The sequence below is a fragment of the Rhinatrema bivittatum genome, chromosome 9 (assembly GCF_901001135.1).
Source record: "Rhinatrema bivittatum chromosome 9, aRhiBiv1.1, whole genome shotgun sequence".
In the NCBI taxonomy this organism is placed as follows: domain Eukaryota; kingdom Metazoa; phylum Chordata; class Amphibia; order Gymnophiona; family Rhinatrematidae; genus Rhinatrema; species Rhinatrema bivittatum.
This window is the reverse complement of record NC_042623.1, coordinates 80,047,515-80,075,144: the sequence shown is the minus strand read 5'-3', so window position 1 is coordinate 80,075,144 and position 27,630 is coordinate 80,047,515. Positions and strand designations below refer to the sequence as shown.

Below are 27,630 nucleotides of genomic sequence, written 5' to 3'. Positions count from 1 at the left end.
TAAGAACTTCATCATAAAAATGAAAACCAAAGAAAAGGCAAATTATTATTTTGAAGACCACTTCTGTAACATAACAGTGCTGGCTAGAATGGGAATGACCTAGATTAGGTATGGCTAATATATCTGGTTTTCAAATTAACCAATCTATGCTTAGTTCTTAGATCAAATTTATTCAAATATATTTGTTGAATATCCAGTGTGGATATCCTAAAAATCAGGTGTGTTTTCGGTTTGTTACCTGCTCCTGGCCTAGTGGTTATAATAACGACTACGATCAGGACATCTCAGCTTATTTTGCTCCTGACACTTCCTATGACCTAGAACAAATCATATTTGTTCTCTTGTTGCTTTAAGCACCAGGTTAGAGAATATGCTATTTGTTGTAAGGTATCCTGGATTAGGGCAACATTTAAATGCATATAAATATATTTAAATTCCTTAGCTCTATTGCTTCCTCATTCAGTCTTACTCCTAAGTTTCATTTTTTGAGGGAAATTTTAAAAATCTCTCTTTAGGTGTCTATTTTGTTTGCTGTTCATTTTATACAGGTTACAGTGTGATGCCTGTATGGGTTTCTGATAACATCTTGCACAGAATCAACCCAATTTATTTAGATTCATAATGGTGGCAGTGATTATACAGGAGGAGTTTTCAGAAATAAAATAAAACTGAAAACAAAAAAAGGGAGTTTGTTAATCATTTTGCTTGTTTAACTGCCAACAGAATTATCTAAAAATATTAATTCTAGCACTGCTATTTAATATAAATAAGTAACACTTACACATGTTTGAAGGGCACCTTAAATAATGCAGCTTACTGACTGTCCATTTATCATAGATATGTAACATTAATGCAATGCAGTGCTTTGGGGTTATATTATAACACAATTTCCAGTGTTGGTTTTAGAACAGGAAAAGCCCTTACCAGCAAAGTTTTTGGTGAAGACCAAGGTGACAAGCAGGATGGGGATAAGGACAGTGCCAATGGTGACCACACGGTCGAAAGGTAGCTCCAGCTTGAGTTGTACCATAAGAGCCGCCAGGGAGCCTGCCTTGTCATCCTGCTGCCCGGGTAGGATCAACTCCTTGAGCTTCTCACCAGCCAGCAGAGCAGTAGCCATGTCTGGATGGTTATCAATAATATGGTGCATAAGCGGCTACAGCTGCCCTTGCTAGGCTTCTCCTCTCTTCTGGGTGTGTTCTTTTATTGCTGTTATTTAGTGGATAATGCCAGTGATTCTCAAGAGGAATCCAGCCTGCTGAAACAGACAGTCAAGGACAAGCATATTTAGCGACAAGAACCCCCAGCTAGGAGCTCTGCTGCAGCAGTTGAGACAAAGGGATAAAATATTGCTTTCATGTTAAGAGTTGTCTTGAGGAATTAGGTGAAAGTGATGCTCACATTAAGATTGCATTAATAGAGATAGTAAATTAATTATATCCTTTAGCTCCCTGCATGCCCATGTGAGAGCCAGCACAAGGACAATGCAAAGCAATTGCCGGTATAGCACAAGGCTAAGATATGCTGCCTGTTACAGCTACAATAAATATTGCCATCAGAGATATTTCCTAATAACTTACATCCCTGAATTACGAGAAGACGATGAACAAAAAGAATGACTTTTTAAAGACAGCACAGAGTCTAATAACTTACATTGTATGTTTCTGCCTTTCCAGAGGGCTGGATGTGGTAGGGGATTCATTCGCTTGGGAGCTTGTTCCTGCTGCTGAAAGCCAGTAGCGCAAGCGGGGATCTTCCATTTACACTAATCTATAGCATGAATATGCATCAGCATCAGAATGCAAGAACAAGACTTGCAGCAGAAGGAAGGAAGAAAAGGAAACTGGAAGGCAAGGGTCTGATGTAGAGATGGAAAAATAGCATTTCTGTCTGCATCTGGTGAGGCTGGAAGGAGGAGGAGGAGGGATCAGGAGTTATGTATTGTAGCACTGTAAGCTCTGATGTGCCATCTGCCTCTCCCTCCCTGTATTTCCCCACAGGCAGCAGCAAATGGGCTATCCCATCCAACTGTGCCTCTATTATTCTGCCACTCCTCGGTTACAATACAACCAATTGGACAAAGGAAATGTCCAGGTTTCCAGTCTTAGCATTGTTTATTGTAACTATAACCCTTTTATTGCCAGAATGTGGATGTTTCCTTCATTCCACCATTAACAAAGGTCAGTAAACAAATGTGTTCATTGACCTTTATTTCTACTTTATTTAATTATGATGTATGACTTTTATTCTAAATCAAAGAATAGCAAGGTCATATGCTATCAATCTTAATATGAACGGATACTAGCACTGAAGATTAATTCCATGACACAAGATGACATAAATTTATGCATCAAATGAAGATGCAGAAAGAAGTGAAGCTGAACTATTTTATGAAGAACTGGAAAAGTTATAAAAGAAAATAAGAGTTGTAAAATCATTGCAAATAATTTTAATGCTAAAATGAGATCCCAAAAGTATGAGAACATTGTGGGTCCATTTGGACTAGGAGAATAAAAGAAGGGAAAGATTAAGACAATTCTGTCACAAAACCCAGGTTTGTTTTTGTTTGTTTTTTTATAATTAATGCATAGCTTGAACAAAAGAAATAGCTAATTAGACAAGAATATTACCAGCTAATACAATAACAAATCTAATTGTTTACATAATCATTAATAATATATTCAGAATCTAAAAAGCAGACTAGGAGCAGACTGTAGATGAGATCACTTCCCTGTCTGGATAACAAATACTAAGTTAAAAAAAAATGCTAAAAAAGGATAAGATAAACCGGAATATGGATATTTCAAGAACATCAACACAAAATCTGAATCCTAGAACAGATTCAAAAAAAGATTCAATCAAAATGATCTTTAGGGCAATTCAAATAGAATTTGGCTACAGATAAAAACATATTGTAGAGTAGCTGAACAGAAGACGCTGAATCAATTTGTGGAAAGAGTAGAAAAGAAAAAAGCTTGAATAACCTCTGAAGTACAAGTAAAATGTCAAAGAAGAATCTTAAATGGATGAGTGAAGAATTTCAAAGTCAAGCTGGTTTTCAGGATATCCCTAATGAATATGCATGAAATTTGCATGAACTACTTCTTGTGTATGCAAATATGTCTCATGTATATTCATTAGAGATATCCTGAAAACCAAACAGGCGGGGGGGGGGGGGGGAGCCCAAGGACTGGTTTGAGCACCACTATTCTAGTGGTTTGATGTTGTTTAATATGTTTTTATAAGGTGTATTATAATGGTTATTTTGTGCAGTTTTTCCCTGCTTTGATTACTATTGTAGAAATGCATATTCATAAATAAACTCAAGAACTGGATACACATTATAATACCTTAGAGTTCAGTTTTAAAAGAGATCTAGCCGGCTAAGTAAGGACATAGCTGATCAGATCAAAGCCTTTAACATTTACAGGGATGAGTAGCTAATTTTATCCATCTAAGTTTCACAAGGTGACCAGCTTTAGCCAGCCAAATTCTAGCTAGGCTCAGGAGTAAGGATAGATCGGAGATGGGAGAAAAACTTAGGGGGCAGATTTCCAGCGCCAGCTGCCTACTTTGCTGGTCAAATTTAGGCACTGTAATAGCAGTTACCCTCTTGATTGTAATTTTTAAAAAAAGAACCCATGGCCTGATTTTTCATTCCACCCCCTGCCTGTAATTTTAAAAAAAGTATCTGCTACCCCAGGGTTGCCCAATCTTTTCATGCGAGAGGCCACTTTGCAATTTTCTCATTCAGGAGAGTTGGTGAAAAACTTTTGCGAAGATATTAACACCACTAAAAATACATATTTTTATGAACAAACTTCAAACAAGACTAATTTATTTGCTTTCTTTTTTGTTACTATATTGAACATTTAAGCTTTTTGAACATTGGATCCCTTACATCCATATGAAAGGGTCTTGGATTCCTGTCCTGGTAGCAAAGTCTCTTGCCAACCAATCAGCTCTTGAATCAGTTGCCAAGTACCAGGCAATTACACTGCCAATCAACAGCTCAAAGGTCCAGTTTTGGTACTTTTCAAATTGCTGAAAGGAGCAAACGAACACACACACCCAAATAAAGAAGTCGACATTGAGGGGCTGATGCAATTAAAATGCGCTGAAAGTGGGCACTGAACACTCAGCGCCTGCTTTCCTAACGTGCCCCCAGGCACAGGAGCCCGCAAGTGGTTGGCTGTCCGCTGTTTTCTAATCGGTGCATAGCCAAGGGTTCAGGAAATCGATGCTTGTTAACTGAGCGTCCGTTTCCTGAACCTGACGCTGGCACTTTAAAACTTTTTTTTTTTTAATTTGTTTTAAGATTTTGTTCCTCCTACTTAATATCACAACAATATATAACAATATATTAAGTAGGAGGATGTACAACCTTTGAGAGTGCTCAGCAATTAACGTCTGCTCTAGGCAGGCGTTAATTTTTAGCATAAAAATGTACGTCTTAAACGCATATTTTTTTTTTTGTATTGCGGGTGATTACTAATAGCCTCATCAACATGAATTTGCATGTAATGAGTGCTATGGTTTCGCCACGTGTTGGATGTGTGTTGTGTAGGTGCTAATCCCCTTACTGCATAAGGGGATTAGACAGCGCCTATACAACTCGCATCCAACTGGGGGTTTGCATCAGCCCCAAAAAGAAGGATCACACCATAGACAGAGAGACAAACCACACCACACCCATGCATAGAATAGTTACCTCTGTTGGTTGGCATATTAAAAGCTAAACTTTAATTTAGCTCCACACCACTATTTCATGACTGACTTTCAGTATGCCCTTTATCTTGCAAATAAAGGCAATGAAAAAGAGCAATTAACATTAACAGTCATAATTACGCAAGTCAAGGAATCCAATTGTGGGACCCCTGTGGGTTGGCCACTAGATGCCACTAAGTCCCTGTGTAGAATTTTAATAGCATGAATCTTCCATCCCACACAGTCCATTCCAACATGGAGGGTCTGGATTGGATGCCTCAACCCTATTTGGCCCAGCCATTTTATAACTCTTTGGAATCAGTTTTAGGAAACCTTGTGACAGTAAAGATGGTCTGGCTTTTCACTCTTGTGAGGCCCCCGAGCCTCACCAGGAAGGAATTTCAGTTAGAAGTGATACCTCTTCATGCACGCCCGGCCAAAGGGTCCTTTCTCCTACTAATTTACAGAAGAGATAGCAAATGTTGCGTACCTGATGTAACAGGTGTTGTCACAGGACAGCAGGATGTTAGTCCTCACAAATGGGTGACATCGAGGATGGAGCCCAACCACGGAAAACTTCTGTCTAAGTTTCTGGAACTCTGAATGGCCCCTACTGGGCATGCCCAGCACGGCACTAACCCTGCAGCCAGCAGGGATCCCCCTTCAGTCTTGTTTCAAAGCTACAGGCAGTGCCGAAAAATAAAATAAGAAAACAATAACAAAACATCTCTGGATCAGCCCAAAAATGGTTCAAGTCCTTCCTCAGCAATAGAACTTTTAAGGTCAAAATCAACAACAAAGAGTCTCCCCTAACAAATTCAACCGTAGGTGTACCACAAGGATCCTCCTTATCTCCAACCCTCTTCAACATTTATCTTCTCCCCCTCTGCCAACTGTTATCGGATCTCAACTTAATTCATTATCTGAATGCAGACGACGTGCAGATTCTAATCCCTATAACAGAATCTATCTCAAAAGCTCTTACCCATTGGAATAACTGCCTTCTTTCCATCACCAATCTACTTAACAGCTTAAACCTGGTCCTCAATGCCTCAAAGACAGAGCTACTCCTCATCTCCTCAAATGAAAACAATTTTCCGCCACCATCACCTCACAATTCTCACATTACCTGTAAGCATGTTAGAGACCTTGGGGCAATACTAGACAATCGACTAAACTTAAAGAAAATGGTCAACACAACCTCCAAGGATTGCTTCTACAGACTACAGGTTCTAAAACGTCTTAAACCATTACTATTTTTCCAGGACTTCAGGACAGTCCTACAAGCGCTACTATTCGCCAAAATAGACTACTACAGTGCACTCTTCCTAGGCCTCCCCAAATCTACCACCAAACCACTGCAGATGTTACAAAATGCGGCAGCGAGACTGCTGACCAGCACCAGCCGCGGTGAACACATCTCACCCATCCTCAGTAACCTACATTGGTTACCAGTAAATTTTAGAATCCTATACAAATCAATCACCCTAATTCACAAAACCATCCACCATCAACTTCAACTCGACTTGGAAATCCCATTCAAACTCCACTCCTCTAACAGACCAACTAGAGAGGTTCTCAAAGGCACTCTACAATTTCCTCCGACTAAGGCCACACGTCTCTCCACGACCAAAGACAGAGCTTTTTCGATAGCAGGCCCATCTATTTGGAATAACATCCCTGCAAACCTCAGATTGGAACCCTGCCTCTTAACTTTCAGAAAAAGACTCAAGACGTGGCTCTTCCACCAAGCCTTCTCCGATCCTCCAGACAATCACTAATGGCTTCCACTCTCATCCGGCCTTGGCATTTATTTTCATGAACTATGGACTCTGGTACCTCCAGGTTAAAGCACTTTCAAGCTTTAACCCGTTCTCTCTATCGTATCTTTCATAATTAATACTTGCCTTTATCTTCCTTCCAGCTTGTTTTAAGCTTCCAAGTTCTTGACTCCCTTTGATTGTAACTTTGACTTATTCCTATCTATGGTTATTTATTGTTTACCTGAATTGTTCCTTCAGTTATACCCTATGTTAAATGTAAACCGATCCGATATGGTTATTTACTATGAAGGTCGGTATAAAAAACTGTTAAATAAATAAAATAAATAAATAAACCCAACACCGCGGGGTGGCGGGCGGGTTTCGTGAGGACTAACATCCTGCTGTCCTGTGAGAACACCTGTTACATCAGGTAAGCAACATTTGCTTTCTCACAGGACAAGCAGGATGGTTGTCCTCACAAATGGGTGAGTACCGAGCTGAGGATGTCCGAACGTGTACCAAAAGTACCCAACGGCGTGCAACAGGCACAACAACTGGGGTGGAATTTGGTAGAGGACATCCGCACCCCACCAGGTAGGCGGAAGGGTATTGGTACTTCATGTTGGAAAAAGGTTACGCAAGACAGATTGGCCGAAGATGGAATCCTGTCTTCCAGCTTTGTCCAAACAGTAGTGGGCTGCAAATGTATGGAGAGAACTCCAGGTAGCAGCCTTGCAGATGTCAGGAAGCGGCACCGATCGAAGGTGAGCTACTGAAGTCGCCATGGCCCTCACAGAGTGTGCCTTAACATGGTCTTGAAAGGGAATGCCTGCTTGCTGATAGCAGAAAGAGATGCAGTCCGCCAACCAGGAGGACAGAGCCTGCTTACCCACGGGTTGCCCTAACTTGTTAGGATGGAAAGATACAAATAATTGAGTACTCTTCCTGTGGGCAACTGTACGGTCTAGATAGAAAGCTAGAGCACGTTTACAGTCGAGGGTATGCAGATTCTGTTCCCCGGAGTTGGAGTGGGGCCTGGGAAAGAAAATAGGTAGTATGATGGATTGATTAATATGAAACTCCGAAACTACCTTAGGTAAGAATTTAGGGTGAGTGCGGAGTACTGCCCGGTCCTGCAGGAGTTTAGTGTAAGGCGGATAGGTAACTAGGGCCTGTAACTCACTAACCCTGCGAGCTGAAGTGATAGCCAGAAGAAATATCACTTTCCATGTGAGATATTTAAGGTCACAGGAGTGAAGAGGTTCGAAGGGTGGTTTCATAAGGCGACCAAGAACCAGATTAAGGTCCCAAGATGGGGCCGGAGGACGTAAAGGTGGCTTCAAATGAAGCAAGCCTTTAAGAAAGCGTGTTACAAGGGGTTGTACTGAAATAAGGACATCCCCGATACCTTTATGGAAGGCGGCTACCGCACTGACATGCATTCTAATGGAAGAGGTCTTTAGACCTGATTCCGACAGATGCCAAAGATAGTCCAAAAATTTAGGAATTGGACAGGAAAGGGGATCAAGGGACTGTGAAGTGCACCATGATGTGTACCTTTTCCATTTATAAGAGTAAGATTTTCTTGTGGAAGGCTTTCGTGAAGCGATGAGGACACGAGAAACTGAATCCGATAGGTTAAGTGGTTGAAGGACTAACCTTTCAACATCCATGCCGTCAGGGACAATGCTTGGAGATTGGGATGGAGGAAGCATCCGTCGTTTTGAGTGATCAGATGCGGGTCCTTTCCCAAGGGAATGCGCCTGCGGATGGAGAGATCCTGGAGTATGGGAAACCACACTTGGCGTGGCCAGTGAGGTGCGATCAGGATCATGGTTCCCTTGTCCTGACGTAGCTTCACAAGAGTCTTCGACAGAAGAGGAAGTGGAGGGAATGCATAAAGCAGACCTATTGACCATGGGAGGGAGAATGCATCCCTGGGCCGAGAGTGCTGAGTCCAAATGAGAGAGCAGTAATTGGCCACTTTGTGGTTCTGAGGGGGCGCAAAGAGGTCTATGTGTGGATAACCCCATTGCTGGAAAAGAGAGGTCGCTACCAAGGGATTGAGTGACCACTCGTGTGGTTGGAAGACACGGCTTAGCCGGTCTGCCAAGACATTTTCTACCCCCGGCAAGTAGGTGGCCCTGAGGTACATCGAACGGGAGACGGCTTCTGCCCAAATCTGCGCAGTTTCCTGACAGAGAAGGAAGGGGCCTGTGCCTCCCTGCTTGTTGATGTACCACCTGGCCACCTGATTGTCCGTCTGAATCAAGATTACGTGATTTGATAGACAATCTTGAAAAGCCCGGAGAGCGTATCGGATTGCCCGAAGCTCCAGGAAATTTATCTGGTGTTTGGCTTCCTCTAGAGACCAGAATCCTTGAGTTTGTAAATTGTTTACATGGGCTCCCCAGCCGACGTTGGAGGCGTCGGTGGTGAGAATTATTTGAGGATCTGGTGGATGAAAGAGCAAGCCTTGGAGGAGGTTGGATCGATTTGTCCACCAGGCAAGAGACAGACGGAGTGCATGGGTGATGCGAACAATGGTCGACAGAGGCTGTGTGGCTTGTATCCATTGTGATTTCAGAGTCCACTGCATGACTCTCATGGCTAGACGGGCCATTGGAGTCACATAAACTGAAGAGGCCATGTGTCCCAACAGAATGAGGAATTGGCGAGCTGTTGCTGTAGGTTGAGACTGCAATTGGCAAGCTAGGGACACAAGGGTTTGGACACGTTGATGAGGAAGGAAGGCTTTTGCCTGTAAGGTGTCCAAGTCTGCTCCAATGAAGGATAAGGTTTGAGATGGGAGAAAGTAGGATTTCTCGTAATGGACAAGAAATCCCAGCGAAATAAGCGTTTGAATTGTCAGGGTCAGGGAAGACCGAGCGATTTGCTGGGTTGGGGCCCTGATCAACCAGTCGTCCAAGTAGGGGTATACATGGACGCCTTCCTTCCTGAGAAACACTGCAACCACTACGAGACATTTGGTGAAAACTCGCGGTGCGGATGCCAGACCAAATGGGAGCACTTGATAGTGGTTTTGGCCTACTAGAAATCGGAGGTATTTGCGATGAGACTGAGTTATCGCAATGTGGGTATAAGTGTCCTTGAGGTCTAGAGAGCAGAGCCAGTTCTCTCTTTGTAGCAGAGGTAGAAGCGAGCCCAGGGTTACCATCTTGAACTTTTCTCTGTGAAGGTATTTGTTGAGGGCCCGCAAGTCCAGGATTGGTCGAAGTCCTCCTGACTTTTTTGGGATCAGAAAGTACCTGGAATAGAACCCCAGTCCTTGTTGGGAAAGAGGAACGGGTTCTATAGCATTGGACTGGAGGAGAAGAGATACCTCCTGCTCTAGAAGAACAGAGTGGTCGGTAAGTCTTCACGCTTGTAGAGGCGGAGAGTCCGCAGGAAGAGTTAGAAAGTTTAGATGGTAACCCTGTGCAATGATCGCTAGCACCCAATGATCTGTAGTGATATGATGCCATTTTTGTGTAAAATGGCTTAGTCGACCTCCAACTGGTATGTTTGGTAGAGGGATTAGGCATCTGCTCTCTAACTGAAAGTCAAAACCCCGACGCAGGACCTGGTTGCGGAGCTGGTGTGGGTTTTTGCTTTCCAGGTTGGTGAGGTTGAGGCTTTTGATACGGCCTCGTTGACCTGGACTTGGTGTGTGGGGGATAATACTTCCGTGGACGAAAGAATGACTTTTTAGGTTCCTTCTTAAATGGTTGTTTAGAAGGGAAGTCAGAAGAAATCGATGAGAGCTGCTTAAGGATCTCATGATGATCCTTTAATTCAGCAACTATTTGATGAATTTGCTCACCAAACAAATTATCCCCTACACAGGGCAGGTCGGAGAGCCTGTCCTGAACCTCCGGGCGAAGGTCAGAAGACTTAAGCCAAGCCCAGCGCCTTGCCGAGATGGCTGTAGCAGACAGTCTAGTGGAAGCATCGAATATGTCATAAGATGTTCGTATTTCATGCTTTCCAGCTTCAAACCCTTTAAGCACTAGGGTTTGAAGTTGTTGTTGGAATTGTTCTGGTAAGGTATCTGAAAATTCTTGTATCTGCTTGAAAATGACCCTGTTATATTGGGTCATGTATAGCTGATAAGAAGCTATTTTAGAAATAAGCATGGCCCCTTGGTAAACTTTTCTGCCTATACTATCTAGGAACTTACCCTCCTTAGTGGGAGGTATGGATGAGTATGGCTTCATTCTTTTAGCTTTCTTTTGTGCTGACTCCACCACAACAGAGTGGTAGTCTAGCTGAGGTTTTTGAAAGCCAGGTGCTGACTGTACCAGGTAAGTAGAGTCAGCTTTTTTATTTACTGGAGCAACAGATACAGGAGTTTCCCAATTCTTTTTTAGAAGGTCCAGAAAAACCTGATGAATTGGAATGGAAGTGATGACTTTTGGGGCATCCAAAAATTGGAGTAATTCCATCATTTGGTGCCTGTCATCTTGCTCCGATTGAAGCTGAAAAGGGAACAATTCCGACATTTCCTTCACAAAATTTGTGAAAGAGAGGTCCTCGGGAGGAGAACGCTTTCTGCTTTCAGCAGGAGAGGATGGTGAAGGTAAATCATCAGTATCCGAGGAAGAATTATCACCCCCAGGTGTCATAAGGATCAGGTTGTTGACCTGTAGGACCCCGAGGGGGTTGGATACCTGAAGGACCCAGTTGAGGCTCCGAGAAACCCGAAGAAATCACCGGGGGCATCGAAAATGTCCTTGGAAGCATCGGTGCCGGCATCGAAGGCATCGATGGAGCTGATGTACGTATCGCCCCGGAGTAATGTAACGGTGGCGAGGGACGACATGGCACCGATGGAACTACTCCCGAAGGAGGAATTCGATACGGTGTTTCCGTACCCGATGAATTTGGCATCGGGGAGCGCACCGGTGCTGTCGGTGACCCGGGTATTACCGGTGGAAGGGCGGTCACAAGCGCTTCCATCCGTGCGAGCAGCGGTGCCAGTGCTGCTGGAATCGGGTCGATGACTGGTTCCACTCTCGGTGGCGGAGTCGGTGCCGAAGGAGTCTGGAACCGTTGCATCGCTTTATCGATGGCCTCCTGGACCAGCCAGTCCAGTTCTTCCCGGAGACCTGGGGTAACAATACCCGGCTCCGTGGAAGAGGGAGGCTGAGGCGGAGGGACCACCGTCACCGGTGGAATCGCGGCTCCCAAACCCCGATGGGGTGAGGGTTGCCTCATTGTCTCAGAAACAGGAGTGGATGGTGCCGCTTCTGATCGAGACTTCTTCGGTGGTGGCTCGGACGGTAGCGAGGTCGAAGACTTCGATTCCTCGATGGTCTGAGACTTGCGATGTCGATGACGATGCTTCTCCCTCCGATCCCCATGATCCTCGGGGGAAGGGACGGGGGTCGATGGCCGTGGAGACGTCGATGGCAGACGGTCACCGGGAGGTTGCCGACGATGGAAGGACTTCGACGGTGCCGGTTCCAAGGACGTCGATGCGATGGACGGCGGAGTGTGAGCATGGAAAAGGAGTCCCATTTTCTCCATTCTGGCTTTGCGACCTTTTGGTGTCATAAGGGCACATTTGGTGCAAGTCAGGACATCATGCTCACTTCCCAAACATAATACGCAGACTCTGTGAGGGTCTGTGATAGACATGGTGCGCGTACAATCCGGGCACCGACGGAACCCCGACGCCATGGCCATTGACCGAAAATTTAGCCACGGGACGGTCGACGGCCAGCAGGCCGCGAAGGGAAAACTCGACGGTAGCCGGCGAAAAACGGCAAAAAACTTACCGAAACACCGCGGACTAAATGTAGATAGAAAGGGGACCCCTGTGGGGCGTATTTAACTTCAAAGAAGTTCGAGAAGAATTTCCTGTCATGAATGTGGTAAGAGCTCCTTCACCGCGTGGCAGCTGCCGCGCGGAAAAAAGAAGACTGAAGGGGGACCCCTGCTGGCTGCAGGGTTAGTGCCGTGCTGGGCATGCCCAGTAGGGGCCAGTCAAAGTTCCAGAAACTTTGACAGAAGTTTTCCGTGGTTAGGCTCCATCCTCGATGTTACCCATTTGTGAGGACAACCATCCTGCTTCTCCTGTGAGAAAGATTTTTATGCCCAATTCCCTTTTTGGACAAAAAGGGCTTTTACCTAGAGGACCGAAGACCTGTGAGCCTACTGTAAACCCTAGGCGGGCAAGCACCAGTGACAGATCCTTCTGCGAGAGACAGTGATGACTGAACATATGTCCAGGTCACCATTTAGAAGTATTTTTTGGATTTGAACAGTGTGGGGAGGTTTTTGGACCCCCCCTCCCCACAGGGATGAAGTGCTAGTATAGCCTGATCCCGACTGACCTTTCCCCAAGAGATGTCCCCATAAATATCAACTGAAGATGAAAGACCAAGATCGAGACACCCCAACCAGAGCTCCACCCATGGAACTAGGACAGGCTGGGTGTCCAGACAGGATGTGAACCAAGGTAGTACTGTTTTGATCTGAAGTTGGGGACCCCACCAATAGGATTTCCAGTTAGCCAGTGGGTGAGCTTTGTGCAATTTAAATCACCATGGGAGATCTACTCAGATGCCTGAAACAAAGGACACCTACCTACAAAGAAAATCATTCATGTATCAGTCAGAAATAACTTCACTATTTATGGACAAATGAACTTTTATTTAATTATTATGAATTCAGTAAACTTTAACACCCCAAGTCAGGTCCTGTTTATTTGTCCAGGGATCTCACCGGATGCAGCAATTCTCTAAACACAATGAAAGTAAGACATCATGGTTTGGGCCATAAGCGAGAGCTTTTCCCCATAGAAAAAGTGCATTCTAGGATAAAGAGTTTGAGCATGGGAATTGATCGCTAGCTGGAGAAGCCCCAAAGAGTATCAATAAGTTATGTGCCCTTGGGATTAAAACCCTCACTAAGGGTTACACAATTATAAACAGAGAGCCCAAATATTCAGTAGGGCAGGGAACAGACAAGTTATCCAATTTAAATTAGCCATATGACTTGTCCTGGATATTCAGCTGGATAAACACCCCCCTACATTACTCGCCTAACATTATCTGGCTACATATAACTGGCTGTGTTAGAATACAACCAGCTAGGTTTAAAAAGTTATCTGTGTTATGGGTTTGAGGTGTTGGAGTGGATTCTTGGGTACTGCGGTGATGACCACTGCACGGGGAGGAGCCCCGTGAGGAACCACAGTACTAGGCTAGACTCTATACACGCAAACATAGAAAAGTGAATTTATTGTACAGCTTATTGGTACTGCACGAGGAGCGGGCAGCAGTGAAGGTAACCCAGTAGAAGTAGTCCAGGGGTCCTCAGCAGAGGAGACCAATCTCATACTCGAGTAGAAGTTAGGCAGCACGGTGTAGCAGGGGCAGGTCCCGGACATAGACCCGGAGTGCTGAAGCTGTAGGTGAGACAGACTAACAGGGTTAGTACTCACTGAAGCAGAAGCTGTATGTTGGAAGTCCAGGCAGGCAGAAGTGGTTCAGTGGCAGGCACCAGATTAGGGAGAGCAGGCCCTCGAGGAGCGAGTATCCGGTATCCCAAGAAAGGTACCTGAAATAGAGCAGAAGGGCCTCCGAGGAGCAGGTACCCAAGTTAGTGGAGAAATACGCCGAAGGGCGGAGAGAGCTTCCTGCGGCAGCTAGGAAGCAGCAGAGTGGCATAGACCAGAGGCAGTCCAATCCGATCTGATTCAAAGTCAATCCTTGCTAACTCAGCTAGCTAGGATGTGATGACGCCACTCGGAGGGGACGCCCCCGAGGTTCCCACCATGACGTGGATAAAGACGTGGGTGGCGTGCAGCGCGTGCACCCTAGGAGGACCTCAGGAAAATCATGGCGAACAGAGTCGCTGTTGCCGATCCGGGGACGCCGGAGAGAGCGGCATGAAGACACGGCAGCAGCCATCTTCCCAAGGCTTGAGGAGAGAGAAGGAAAAAAGATGAGGCACAGAGGTAGAAGCCGTCTGAGACCGACGGACGCAACAATCTGGCCACATGCGGCCAGATAACATGAGGCTTAATGGAATATAGCTGGTTAAGTGGCTTTCCTGTAAATCCAAAAGAGTGCATCGTGGGCCTGGCAGCCCAAATCCCTGACCCCCACCCAAGATATGCAATAAGACCCTACTGGGTCAAGCCCCTACCCCACCAAATCCCTTAGTCAGTATATAAAATATAACATTGGTTGGGAACTGGGGCCGGCTCCCACTCCCACGGTCCGGCATATTTTGGAAAGAATGACTCCTCTCTGCCTCCCTCCTTCTGCCTCCTGGTACCTTTTAAAATTACTTTTTTCAGCCAGGATCACATTACACTACAATGCAATCCAGCCAGTGTTTTCTGGGTTGCTATGTCAGCTTCTTTTTATCTGACTAATTTTAATTGCATCAGCCCCTCTGTGTCGACTTCTCTGTTTGGGTGTGTGTGCGCGCGTTTGCACCTTTCAGCAATTTGAAAAGATAAGTGCCCTCATGTTCAAAATGTTGGCATTTAGCCAGATAACTTGTGAGTTATCTGGCTAAATGTCTTTGAATATTGTTTCCAGAAAGCCTACCATGTATAAACTGGGCAGGATTTAAAATTATTGTGCCCATAGGCAGTGGACTTGGGGAAGAGGATTTTCCCCTGGAAATTAGAGAGCAGTTGTGAATATGTGTGTGTGGGTTGGGGGGCGGGGAGGAGTCCTAGTTTTCGGGCACCTGCAGAATTCGGTGTTCTATAAACATGTCTATGTTGCCTATGCCTAAATCTAGCCCTTTATAGAAAGGAACTCAGAATCCAATATACAATAGGAAAACATGAGAAAAAAAGAACCTCTATTGTAGATGAAAAGCCAGACAGAAAATTAAAAATAAAATTAAAATTATTCCTTCAGTGAAGCACTGGAGAAATTACTTACCTGAATTTCGTTTTCCTTAGTGTAGACAGATGGACTCAGAACCAATGGGTATAGTATACTCCTGATAGCAGTTGGGAGACTGAGTACAGGAAGTGCAGCTCTTCAGTATTCTCCTCGAAAAGCAATTGTAGATATATGTGTGTTTTAATAACTTGATTAACTTGGCTAACTTGATTAACTTGAACTGGTTGAATTGATTTCCAACGGGAGACCGCCAGAGCACTCAACCGAAAAACGCCGACACCTGGCAACTATGGGTGTCTTAAACTAGGGTTAAAGTCTGGCTTACCCGTACTTGTCTTGCTCTCGGGGATTGTCACCTGAGGTTTCCGGATTTTGGGGCAGCCATGGGCGGGATGCTGAGTCCATCTGTTTACACTAAGGAAAACTAAAATTATCAGTTAAGTAATTTCTCCATTTCCTAACGTGTAGCAGATGGACTCAGGACCAATGGGATGTACAAAAGCTACTCCCAAACCGGGTGGGAGGCTGCCCGTGGCCCACTTAGTACTGCCCTTGCGAATGCTTTGTCCTCCCAGGCCTGAACATTCAAGTGGTAGAACTTCCAGAAGGTGTGAATGGAGGACCACGTCGCCGCCCGACAGATCTCGGCGGGCAACAGCATCTTGGTTTCTGCCCAGGACACTGCCTGGGCTCTTGTGGAATGGGCCTTGACACGTAGAGGTGGAGGCTTCCCAGTTTCTACGCAGGCCGCCTTGAATACTTCTTTGATCCAGCGGGCTATGGTTGCTCGCGAGGCCGCTTCCCCTTGTTTCTTCCCGCTGTGAAGAACAAATAAGTGGTCCGTCTTTCATATGGATTCCGATCTTTCCAGGTATCGGACTAGGAGTCTGTCGACGTTTAGATGGCAAAGAAGGCATGAGTCTTCCAAGTCCTTATGCTCATCTGGCGATGGCAGCGAGATGGTTTGGTTTAGATGGAAATGAGAAACCGCCTTTGGAAGGAAGGAGGGGACAGTGCGGAGCTGTATGGATCCCGGTGTGAATCTAAGGAACAGTTTCCGACAAGATAGTGCTTGGAGCTCGGAGATGCGCCAGGCTGAACATATCGCCACTAAGAATGCAGTCTTCAAAGTCAGGAGCCATAGTGACAGACCGCGTATAGGTCTGAAGGAAGCTTCGGCTAGGAAGTCTAGTACTAGATTGAGATTCCATTGGAGCACCAGCCACTTTAGTGGCGGTCAGATTTGCTTGACCCCTCTCAGGAAGTGGGAAACATCTGGATGGGATGATAGACTGGTGCCGTCCACCTTGGCCCTGAAGCAGGCCAGCGCGGCCACCTGAACCTTGATGGAGTTGAGGGACAACTCCTTCAAGCCATCCTGCAGAAATTCCAGGATCATGGGGAATTTGACTGTCCGCGGAAGGATGCAGCGGTCCTCACACCAGGCTTCGAATATTCTCCATATTTGTATGTAAGTTAGAGATGTGGAAAACTTGCATGCTTGGAGCAAGGTGTCAATCACTGCCCCAGAGTATCCGCTCTTCTTCAGGTGAGTCCTCTCAATGGTCAGACCGTAAGAGAGAATCGAGTTGGGTCTTCGTGGAGGATCGGTCCTTGCTGGAGCAGGTCCCTTTGTGACCTGCTCCAGCAAGGTCTTCTCATGTCTGTGTACCATGGCCTTCTTGGCCAGTCTGGGGCCACTAGAAGTACCAGCCCCCTGTGGTGTTCTCTCTTGCGGATGATCCTGCCCAGTAGTGGCCATGGGGAAAGGCGTACAGCAGGTCTTCCTGTGGCCAGGTCTGGATGAGGGCGTCGATTCCCTGGGATTGTGGCTCTCATCTGCAGCTGAAGAACTTGGGCGTTGGACCGGGTTGCCAGAAGATCCATGGCTGGGGTTCCCCAGCAGTTTATTATCAACTGGAAGGCTGTGGTCGACAGCGTCCATTCTCCTGGGTCTAGACACTCTCTCTGCTGAGGTAATCCGCAGTGAAGTTGTCTTTTCCCATGATGTGGGCGGCTGAGATCCCTTGTAGGTTTGCTTCCACCCACGCCATTAGGGGGTCTATTTCCAGGGACACCTGTTGGCTTCTGGTTCCTCCCTGGTGGTTGATGTAGGCAAGTGTTGTGGCGTTGTCTGACAGATTCACCCTGGAGTCTGTGACTGAATTGTAGGCAGGCTAGTCTGACTGCTTGGGCCTCCAGTCGGTTTATGTTCCATCCCGACTCTTCCTTGTCCCATTGCCCCTGGGCTGTCAGTTCCTGGCAGTGGGCTCCCCACCCTCGTAGGCTTGCATCCATGGTGAGCAAGACTCAGGTCGATGGGGATAGCCTTACTCCCTTGCTCAGATTGTCTTCTTGTAGCCACCATTGGTGCTGGGTCCGCACCTCTGCTGGTAGCTGGAGGCGAATGGAGTAGTTCTGGGACACTGCGTTCCATCGTGACAGTAGGGAACATTGTAGTGGTCGCATGTGGGCCCTTGCCCATGGGACGACTTCTAGGGTCAATGTCATGAGGCCGAGGACTTGGAGATGAAGTAGTTTTCGCAACTGGTCCATCAATTTTCTTCTCCTTGTAGGGGGAAGAACGACCTTGTCTTGTTAGTTGTCGAACCGGACTCCTAGATAGATTAGTGATTGGGAGGGCTGCAGGCAGCTCTTGGTTGTGATGACGACCCACCCGAGATTCTGCAGTAGGTTGTTGACTCTGGTGGTCGCCTGGTAACTTTCCTTTGGAGATTTTGCCCTGATCAGCCAATCGTCCAGATACGGATGTACGAGGATGCCTTCTTTCCTCAGTGTCGCTGCCACTACAACCATGATTTTGGTGAACGTCCGAGGGGCAGTAGCTAGTCCGAAGGGTACTGCCCGGAACTGGTAGTTATGGTCCAGTATCACGAAGCATAGGAAGCGCTGATGATCGTGATGGACCGGAATGTGGAGATAGGCTTCTGAGAGATCCAGAGAAGTCAGGAATTCTCCCGGTTGTACTGCTCTTATAACTGAGCGTAGGGTTTCCATGCGGAAGTGTGGTACCTTCAGGTAGCGATTGACTGTCTTGAGATCCAGGATGGGCCTGAACATTCCCTCCTTCTTGGGGACGATAAAATAGATGGAATAGTGACCAGTATTTTGTTGGTGCGTGGGCACCGAGGTTATAGCTTTTAGGCCGAGTAGTTTTGTCAGTGTGGTTTCCACTGCCGTCCTCTTGGAGAGGGAGTAGCACGGTGATCTCACAAATTTGTCTGGAGGGATGCTGTGGAAGTCCAGATAGAATCCCTCTCGAATGATGGTCCGAAATTATCTTGACCCATCTTTGGTAAAAGAGGGCAAGCCTGCCCCCTATGGCTTCTTTCTGTGGATGGGTCTGTTGATTCTCATTGTTGGGTGCAGCTGGGCCCTGGACCTGAGCCGGCTCCCCTCTTGATGTGTCTGTTCCGAAAGGACTGGGCCCTGCCTGCGGTGCAAGATGCTTGGTATGTATTTTTGTACGGTCTAAAATGCTGGGCTCTTCTGCCCTTGGATTTTCGGGGAGAGGGGCGTTGGTTTCTTTTGTTCCTGTCCTCCAGTAACCGAGGTACTGGGGATTCGCCCCACTTGTCGGCTAGCTTCTCCAGTTTGCTTCCGAACAGGAGGGATCCTTTAAAGGGCATTCTCGTGAGTTTCGTTTTGGAGGTCGCATCGGCTGACCAACTTCAGAGCCAGGGTTGTCTTCTGACTGCCACTATGGGTGAGACGCCCCTGGCTGAGGTGCGCACCAGGTCAGAGGTCGCATCCGTAAGGAAAGATATCGCCGGTTCTAATGTTTCGGCGGATGTGGTTGCATCCCTGGAGAGTGACAAGCAGGCACGTGTCACCATGGCACAGCAGGCGGCGATCTGCAGGGTCATGGCTGTAACATCAAATGACTGTTTAAGGATGGATTCCTGACATCTGTCCTGGGTGTCCTTGAGTGCAACTCCTCCTTCGACTGGGATGGTAGTGCGCTTTGAGATAGCACATACCATAGCATCCACTTTGGGGAACCCTAGGAGTTCTTTGGCTGAGGGTTCCACGGGGTATAGGGCTTCTAGGGCCCATCCTCTTTTGAAGCTGGCCTCCGGGACCTTCCATTCCAGGTCAATCAGTTGTTGGATGGCCCTGCAGCACTGGGAAATAGCATGAGGCCTGACAGAGCCCGCCCAGAACAGGGTTCGTCTTTGGTTCTACTGTGGTACTTGCGCCTGGGATGGCCAGCGTCTTCAGGCTCAGAGACACAAGATCTGGTAGCTCGTCTTTGGAGAAGAAACGCATAATGGTTCGGTATGATTCCATTCCTGGAGGGATTTCCCCTTCCTCCAGGGAGTCTGGCTCTTCCTCCAAGGTATCCGTGTCCCCTAAGGGGAGGGTTTTGCCCGGAGGAGGCAAGTCTCGGGGAGGCCGAGAGGGCCTGGAAGGTTTTGCTCTTCTGGTGGGGACTGTGGCTGTGTCACAGGTGGCACCGATTGCACCTGGACAAAGGTTTGCAGACCTTTGAAGAACTCCACCCTGGAAAAGGTCCCTGGGTCTATATTGACTCCAGCGGTGTTCCCCGAGGAGCCCATCTGAGGAGGGGCCGAGCCGGAGATAGCGAGGTCCGGTGTACTATCATTGGTGGAGCCGGATTCCTCTACTGGCTGAGGGAGGTCTTGCCTCGGTTTTTATTTTATTTATTTATTTTAAAATGTTTCTATACTGCTTTTACAAACAATGTTTAATCAAAACGGTGTACAAAAATATCATTCTAAGAAAGAAAATAAGAAATATCATAATATTACAAAAAATGTAATTATATAAATAATAAAAAATGTAAAAACATAAAACTATTAAAAAAGACAACTTAGCATAATACTAAAAAATAGTGATATGGTGCCACTGCAATTGAGCCAAAAATGATAATTAAGATTACCCCTAAGCCCAGAATAAGAGCCTCCTGACTGCTCTGTTTATACTAATAATTTCTCCGCTATCTCTAGCCTTTCCTTCCTTCCAGCAGTCTATGCCTCCAAGTTTAATTTCCCTGTTAAATGTAACTTTGCTTTTTCACGTTCAACCTTTTGTTTTGGTTACTGTTCTTGGTTCAGTTCCCCTATTCGATGTGAACCGACCTGATATGGTCTCTACCATGAAGGTCGGTATAGAAAAGTGTTAAATAAATAAATAAAATATTTTTTGGAAAATTATATTATTTAGTGGATGTAATTTTAAATGCTGTTCCCCCAGAGCCTCTTCGTACTGCAGGCACAGGGCAGAGGCCACTTCATGTTGCCAACTCTCAGGTGGCAGGCTGGGCAGAAGGTTTGTCCCTTGGCTTTCTTGGTCGGTGGTGCCATGATTTGTGCACGTGGAGTGGTTCAAAACGCGTCTGTGTGCATAGGTGCGCGTGCCAGGAGGCTTAGTTGTGTGTTCCGGGTGCGCCGTGCAAGATGCAGGAGATGTGCTTAGTGAGATGCGCACGCCGCTGTGCGCTCAGGCTTACTTGTGTGCTCAGCACAGCGGCACGTGCCTGGGACAGAAGTGCGCACTGCTGTGCACACAAGTAGTTTGTGCACCTGGCTCGCCGCTGTGCACATGACTCAGTTGTTCGGACAATACGGCGATCAAGGGGGAGAAATGGCGCAGACGACTACACGGGCAAGATGGCAACCTCCCCCGGAGGGTCTCCACGTGGAAGGACCCTCGCACTGGATCGGGGTTTAGCCTGGACGGGGCTGCTCAACCCGATTGAACAGACGCAGAAGGACGATCTGTGCGGCTTGCCGAGCCTCGGAGGCCGGAGACTTTAATAAAGTTTTCTACCTTACCTTGTCTCGGCGCTTCCCGGTCTTGTGCCAGGCGGTCTCCGGCTGTGGGGTGGGGGTGGGGGGGGGGAAATACCTTCACCGCCGTGCTCGGTATTGCACCCGCTGCCTCTCAGCCACTCTGGGGGCTAAGTCCATGCCGGGAACCGGCTACCGGACCGAGGCTTACCTCTGAGGGATCTCGGAAATCACCTCAGGAATTCTCGACTGGGGGAGGGACCTTTAGGTATCATCGCAGGAGAGCGGGGCTCGTCTTGTAGAGGTAAGATTTTCTTTCTTCTTTGGTTTGGATTTTCTAACACTGTGTGAGTGTGTGTGGAGTCCCAAACTGCTTAGGAGACGGAGAAATACTGAAGAGCTGCACTTCCTGCTCGGGTATAAGTAGGCTGACATCAGATTGAAATCTGACACTGTCTCCCAAATGCTATCAAGAGTACACTACACCCATTGGTCCTGAGTCCATCTGCTACATGCTAGGAAATCATCATTTCAGTTAGTGCTTGTTGATGACTCCTCAAAAATAACTCCAAATGCTTTGGCTCAAAAAAATAAGCATCATGGGAACAACAAATCCACTAACTACTAGGCAAACTGTGAAAAGCCCTGCAAAAAACACGTGCACTTATTTAGCAAATCTGCCATATCAAAACAGCACTAAAGTTGGGAAATCAAACAATAATCCTACCTATGAAAATGCAATACTGCAAATATCTATATAAAACCCTAAGCGGCATATAAAACATTAACATTCACAATAAAGCTTAACAACTGATCATCATCAAAGAAACAAACATAAAATTAAGGCCAAATCAATAAAACAAAATAAAAATATAAGCTTATATAATATAGGCAGACATATCTCATCTCTAATCTGGTAACAACCCAAGATGCAACATAAAATATAAAATCACTATAGCTCAATTGTTATTTAAATGTGAGCTTGAATAAATAAGTTTTCAGATGCTTCTTCAATTCTTTAGTACAGGTTACCAAGTGTAAGGCTACAGGCAGTGAGTTCCACAAAGTTGTACCAGTCACTGAGAAAGTTCACTCACAGGTTTCAGACAGTTGAGAGGATCTGAGTACTGCCCTAGAATAGAGGTACCCAACCTGGTGTGGGGAACTCTTTTCAACATCCAAACGTTTTAGGGACCCCATCCTGATCACACCAGTCTGACTACCCTTCATCAGTCACTCTCCTATATGTCTCTCTCTCCTTATCCCCTCTCCATCGGACCCTCTTCCCTCAGTCTCTCTCCACAATTTTCTCTCCTCTCGAAATTTTTTCCCAGCCTCTCTCTCAACTCCTGCTCAACCCCACCCTACCAGTATATCAAGCATCATACCCTACTCACCAGTCCCTCTCATCCCTATCTGAACCTATCTGAACTCCACCTAGCCCTAAATACTTCAAAAACAGAACTACTCGTTATCTCTAATCAGCCTGAACGTTTCTCTCTCCCCACTCGACAAAACACTCCCCAGAAGACAACCACAGCCCCCTCTCAGCCCCAGTCTGTAAGAGACCTAGGCGTCTTCATAGATCAGCACCTAAGTTTTAAACCCCACATCAAAGCTCTCCTAAAGGGAGGCTTCTATAAGCTAAACATCCTAAAAAAACTCAAACCCCTCCTCCACACACACGATTTCCGCACAGTCATACAGACCACTATGCTCACGAAACTAGATTATTGTAACTCCCTGCTACTTGGACTCCCTGCCACCTCCATCAAACCCCTTCAGATCCTACAAAATTCCATGGCGAGAATCATAACCAGTACGCGTAAAAGGGACCACATCACCCCTATCCTAAAGGACCTACATTGGCTGCCCATTTCCTTCCGCTCACAATACAAAACCCTCACCATCCTTCACAACTCCCTACATAAACATAATCACACCTGGCTCGATGAAATGCCCCGTTTCCGCGCCTCTGACCACCCCACAAGAACAACCCAGACACGTACTCTCCACACCCCGTCCCTCAAATCAGCACATTCAACTCACACCAGAGGAAGAGCTTTCTCCATCGCTGGCCCCACCCTCTGGAACTCCCTCCCCACCTTCCTACGCCAAGAGTCATCCCTCCACACTTTCAAGAAAGGAGTCAAGACATGGCTCTTCCGACAGGCCTACCCCGACACTAACCAAACTTAACTTCTCCTCCCAACTCCACCCGCCCGACTTTTCACTCCTGCCACCACTCCTCTCAGTTTCCCCCTGCCCTTTCATCCACCCTTTACTCCCTTCGCCCAACCCATCCCCTTCTTCTCTAGCCATCCTCGATCCCTGGGCCACCCGGCCTCCACCCTCTCCCCTGTACTCCTCCCTCCCCCTACACCCATAGTTTCCCACTATTTAAGTTATATCCTAGTGAATACCGCCGCCCAATCAATACGGCCGGATGTCCAATACTTCCTTAGTACTACTTAAGTTAATAGTACCTGTACATTTTCCCACTGTACATAGTCTCCCTCTATTCTATTTTATCTTTGTTTATATATTCATCTAGATATGCTCTTTCCCCTCCCGCTCCCCAGCCCCCCTTTCCCACTCCCCCCTATCCTCCTTCCCTCCCTACGGCCTTCCTCCCCCTTTTGTTATTGCTCCATTTTGGTTCATTTTGTATTTCTGACTCCTGTTTCTGCTATCAATGTTATTTTTTTATCTTGTTATATTATATTATTATATTGTTTATATTGTTTTATTGTATTTCCCGCCTGAGTTCTTTGTAAACCGGCATGATGTGTTTCACGAATGTCGGTAAATAAAAGTTAATAAATAAATAAATAAATAAAATAAATCCCAGCACATCCTTACTAATCTTTCTCCCAGCTCAAACTCCATCAGTCTCTTTCTCCAGCTGCTGACCATGCCTCTTATTTCAGCCCTTCCTCACTACTCTCTCTCCCCATCAGTCCCTCCCCAATAGTTTCTCCCTCCTCCCAGGCCCACCTCTATCTCTCCAAATCCTCCACACCAGTTTTTTTGAATCTTTCAAGCCCCTTCTTACTACTCTCTCTGCCCCCGTGCTGTCAACCCACTAGTCTCTCCCATTAAGCTCCTCTCCCACTCCCTGCACCAGCCTCTCACTCCCTTTCAGCCTCCCCCCAGCAGTCAACTTTATACATTGTATCCATGGGCCTACAAACAGATTTTTAGTACCCACAGATTTTACATGCAGGGATTTCAAAATGATCCCTGGCGGTTGCTTATCAATCCCATTCCCTTCCTTCAACCCTAACAGCTGTCTGTCCCCACTTTCCTCATGATCACTGAGAGTCATCTCTCCCTCCTGCCTTCCCCTCCTTACCCCTTCCCTCCTGCCCTCTCCCCCCTCTGATGCTATCCCCCCTGCTCTCCCCTCATGGCCGCTTCCTGAATGCCTTCTTTCTTGCCCTACTTGCTCTCATATTTTACTTTTTCCTAAGTGCCTTTCCTCTTGCCAACTCCTCTCTGCAGCCCCTTTCCTGATCCTCTTCATCTTAACATCTCTAAATGAATCTTTTCCTTCTCTCCTGTCCTGCTTCCACCCACTCATTAACCTTTCCCATGTGCCTTCCCTCCTGCCCTATCTTCCCACCCCACATCACCTTCTCCAGTCTTCTCCCTCCTGTCCTGCTTCCTCCACCCTTAACCCCTTCCCAAGTGCTTTTGGTCGTTTCCTCTCCCCCTTGGACCCTTTCTCGGTGCTTTTCCTCCTGCTCTCTTCCCTACTCATGGTCATTTCCTGAGTACTCCTCCCCTATACTCCTTCCTGAGTACTGCTGCCTTCCTCATGGCCTCTTCCCAGGTGCTTTCCCTCCTGCCCTGCTTTCAGAGCACTCTCTCGAGTGTACTTGCTCCTGCTTTTCCCCATGGCCTCTTCCTGAATGATGGATCCCCATGGCTTCTTCCTGAGTACTCTTCCTCCTGCCCTCTACTTCCTGTCGCTTCTTTGTCCCTTCTTGAATGCTTATTTTACTCTCCCCACCCCAGAATGCTGGCTCCCAGATGGGCCTGTCCTTTACCCCCCCATGGCCATATAGCTCAGTGGAGTTTTTGTATCAGACCAACAAGGCAGCCAAAGCTCATGTAGCTGGGCCAGGAAACCCTCCTCAGGTTTATCATCCTGCTTAACACCCTTCTGGTCATGTGGAGCGGCAGTTAATTTGGATGCTAGAGGAAGCACACTTCATCTCCTTATCCTGTGGTTGTGATCAGCTGCATTCTTTCCTGCTTCCTCTCTCTACCCATTAAGGATCTTCATGTTGGCAGTCAGCACTTCTCTTCCCCACCTCCTTTCTGTGTGGGTTTAGGCTCCTTGAAACTGTGATTTTCCTTTCCTCTTGGCATGGGCAGCAGGGGATCAGCTAGCAGCAGCTTTAGAGCAGAGCTTGTTAGAGGTGAGGTCAGCTGCTCTTTTTCTCAGCAGCTGTACTTTGCCTCTCTTCTGGCGGACCCCGTGATGGTCCATTGCCTTAAAACAGAAATGCACTGGCTACTGGAAGAACATAGATCATGATGGCAGATAACAATATAGGAAAACAGAACAAACTGGACTGCTACAGTTCCCTACACAGAACTTAAACATAGCAGAATCCCTCACACCTACACCAAAAACATTTGTGATCATAAACTAGACATAGAAATATGCAGACAAAACAGAACTGAAAATCCCAATAAGCTACATTCTGCTTGTAATGCAACACCAAAAAACAGAAATAGAAATGCATTTCCTTTTGTATTGTGCAAAATACAAAGATATTAGAGATGCAATTTTCCTATAACTAACAGAGAAAATCACAGACTCCTCACAAAACAATTGGTATAATCCTGGGGTAAAGAGTAGAAATAATAGCTCGAGCAGCAAAATACTATATGTTATATCCTGCCATCAGGCCAGCAACATAATCTGACTAGGGACAATATGGTGCAGTGCCAAATCCTGGGATTATCCTTGCTATTAACTTTTACATTCCCAGTAATTTTAATTACTATTATTAGCACTATTATGTACTTTGTATCCTTTTATTTTAACTATTTTATTGGGCTGGGGGAAGTTGAGGAGATAGAGACAAGTGGTCAGGGAGGAAATATGTTTAGAAAACATAGGCATGTCAAAAATGTTTAAGAGCCAGGGAAGTTTCTTTCATTTTCTCTCACTCACTGGAAAGGGGTAGAAGGGGAGGAGAGAAGGGAGAAAGGGAATAGCAGCGAGCAGAAGGAAAGGAGGGGTAGAGGGTTAAAGGTTAGGAGAGAGTATAGATAGAAGGGAGGGGTTACAAAAAAGGAAGAATGATAAGGTAGAGAATAAGGAAGTTGGAGAGAGATGGGGAAGGGAGTACTGGAGGATAACTGCAAGAGATAAAGTGTGCATACTACACCTCATTCCAAAGTGGCCCTTGAGCCCCAATCCCAATTCACCAAATGCCCAATGATCATCAATATTCCCCCTTCTGCCAAGCAATGGAAGTCAAACATAGAAAGGAAAAGGGGCACTCTAACTTATCCATGATCCCCAGTAGCTTTTTTAGTCAGTGAATCCTTTCTTGGGCTGATCAAGCAAAATACCACATCCATGAAGTCTGCTCTTCCTCCTGCCTTAAGGGGAGGCAGGGTCCTTACCCTGATTGGCTCATTCTTCCTCTTTTCTCAAAGGGAAGAGGGATCCTTGCCCTAATGCTTCGGCTCTTTCTTCTGTCTTTGGGTGGGAAGAGGGGGGAGCTGTCCTTGTTGTAATTGGCCCACTCTTTGCTTCCTAATTTGCACATGGAAACTTGTGGGTTGGCTCTGCTAATCTTATGCATCATGAGATTAGCAGAGCCATCTTGTGAGTTTTAAAAATGTTTTCTCATGCTGATAGCTGGTCATTCCTCTTTAGCGGCTGCAGAGAAACATTTGGCGGCACACATTCTGGCTCCTAGGTCATAGGCTAGACAAGCCTGTACTACCTACTCTCCTCTCCCTCTTGAATGTATTTTTTTTTAATGTACCCACTGTCTAATCTCCCCTTTTCCCCCACCCGACTGTATTTTAAAAAATAAAAGAGAGTGTACCCAAAGCTGATCTCTCTTCCCTCATATGATGCCACAACAAAGACCTGCCCACCAGAGGTCTTCTTACAACCCTTTGTTCATCAAGCTACTTCCTATGTCCAGGACACAGCACATATGTTGAGAAAACTTTCCAACTGTCCACCAATAACTCTGTACTTCTGTTTCAGACAGACCAGCCAGAGAGATAAGAGAAACTGTCTTACTATTTGAAATGGCTGGAATCCTTACTGCAAACAGTGGTATGAAAAGGGGAACTGGCACACTCAGAGAAAGATTTGGCCTTGCTGGAGCAACTGTGATAGGTGCACCTCAGTCCGACCAGTTAATTGTACACTTGTGACTCTGCGAGAGGAAGGGAAGCTTCCTAACTTCCTTCAACTGGTAAAGGAGATTCAGGATGAAGAATTGCAGAAGGCAGCCAACCAAGCAC

General features: G+C 46.3%; 1 protein-coding gene across 3 annotated transcripts in view; it reads right to left on the bottom strand.

Moving 5' to 3' along the window:
- The window catches only part of PANX2 (pannexin 2), a 155,038-nt gene that overhangs the window by 109,774 nt on the left and 17,634 nt on the right, over positions 1 to 27,630 (bottom strand). For 2 of the 3 annotated variants that reach the window (XM_029617028.1, XM_029617026.1), the window contains exon 2: positions 925 to 1,255. In XM_029617028.1, the coding sequence (XP_029472888.1) occupies positions 925 to 1,150 (226 nt within the window). In that variant the 5' untranslated portion in view covers positions 1,151 to 1,255. Of the gene's footprint in view, positions 1 to 924; positions 1,256 to 1,653; positions 1,911 to 27,630 lie in introns of those variants that run through there. The other variant, XM_029617027.1, reaches the window with a different exon arrangement.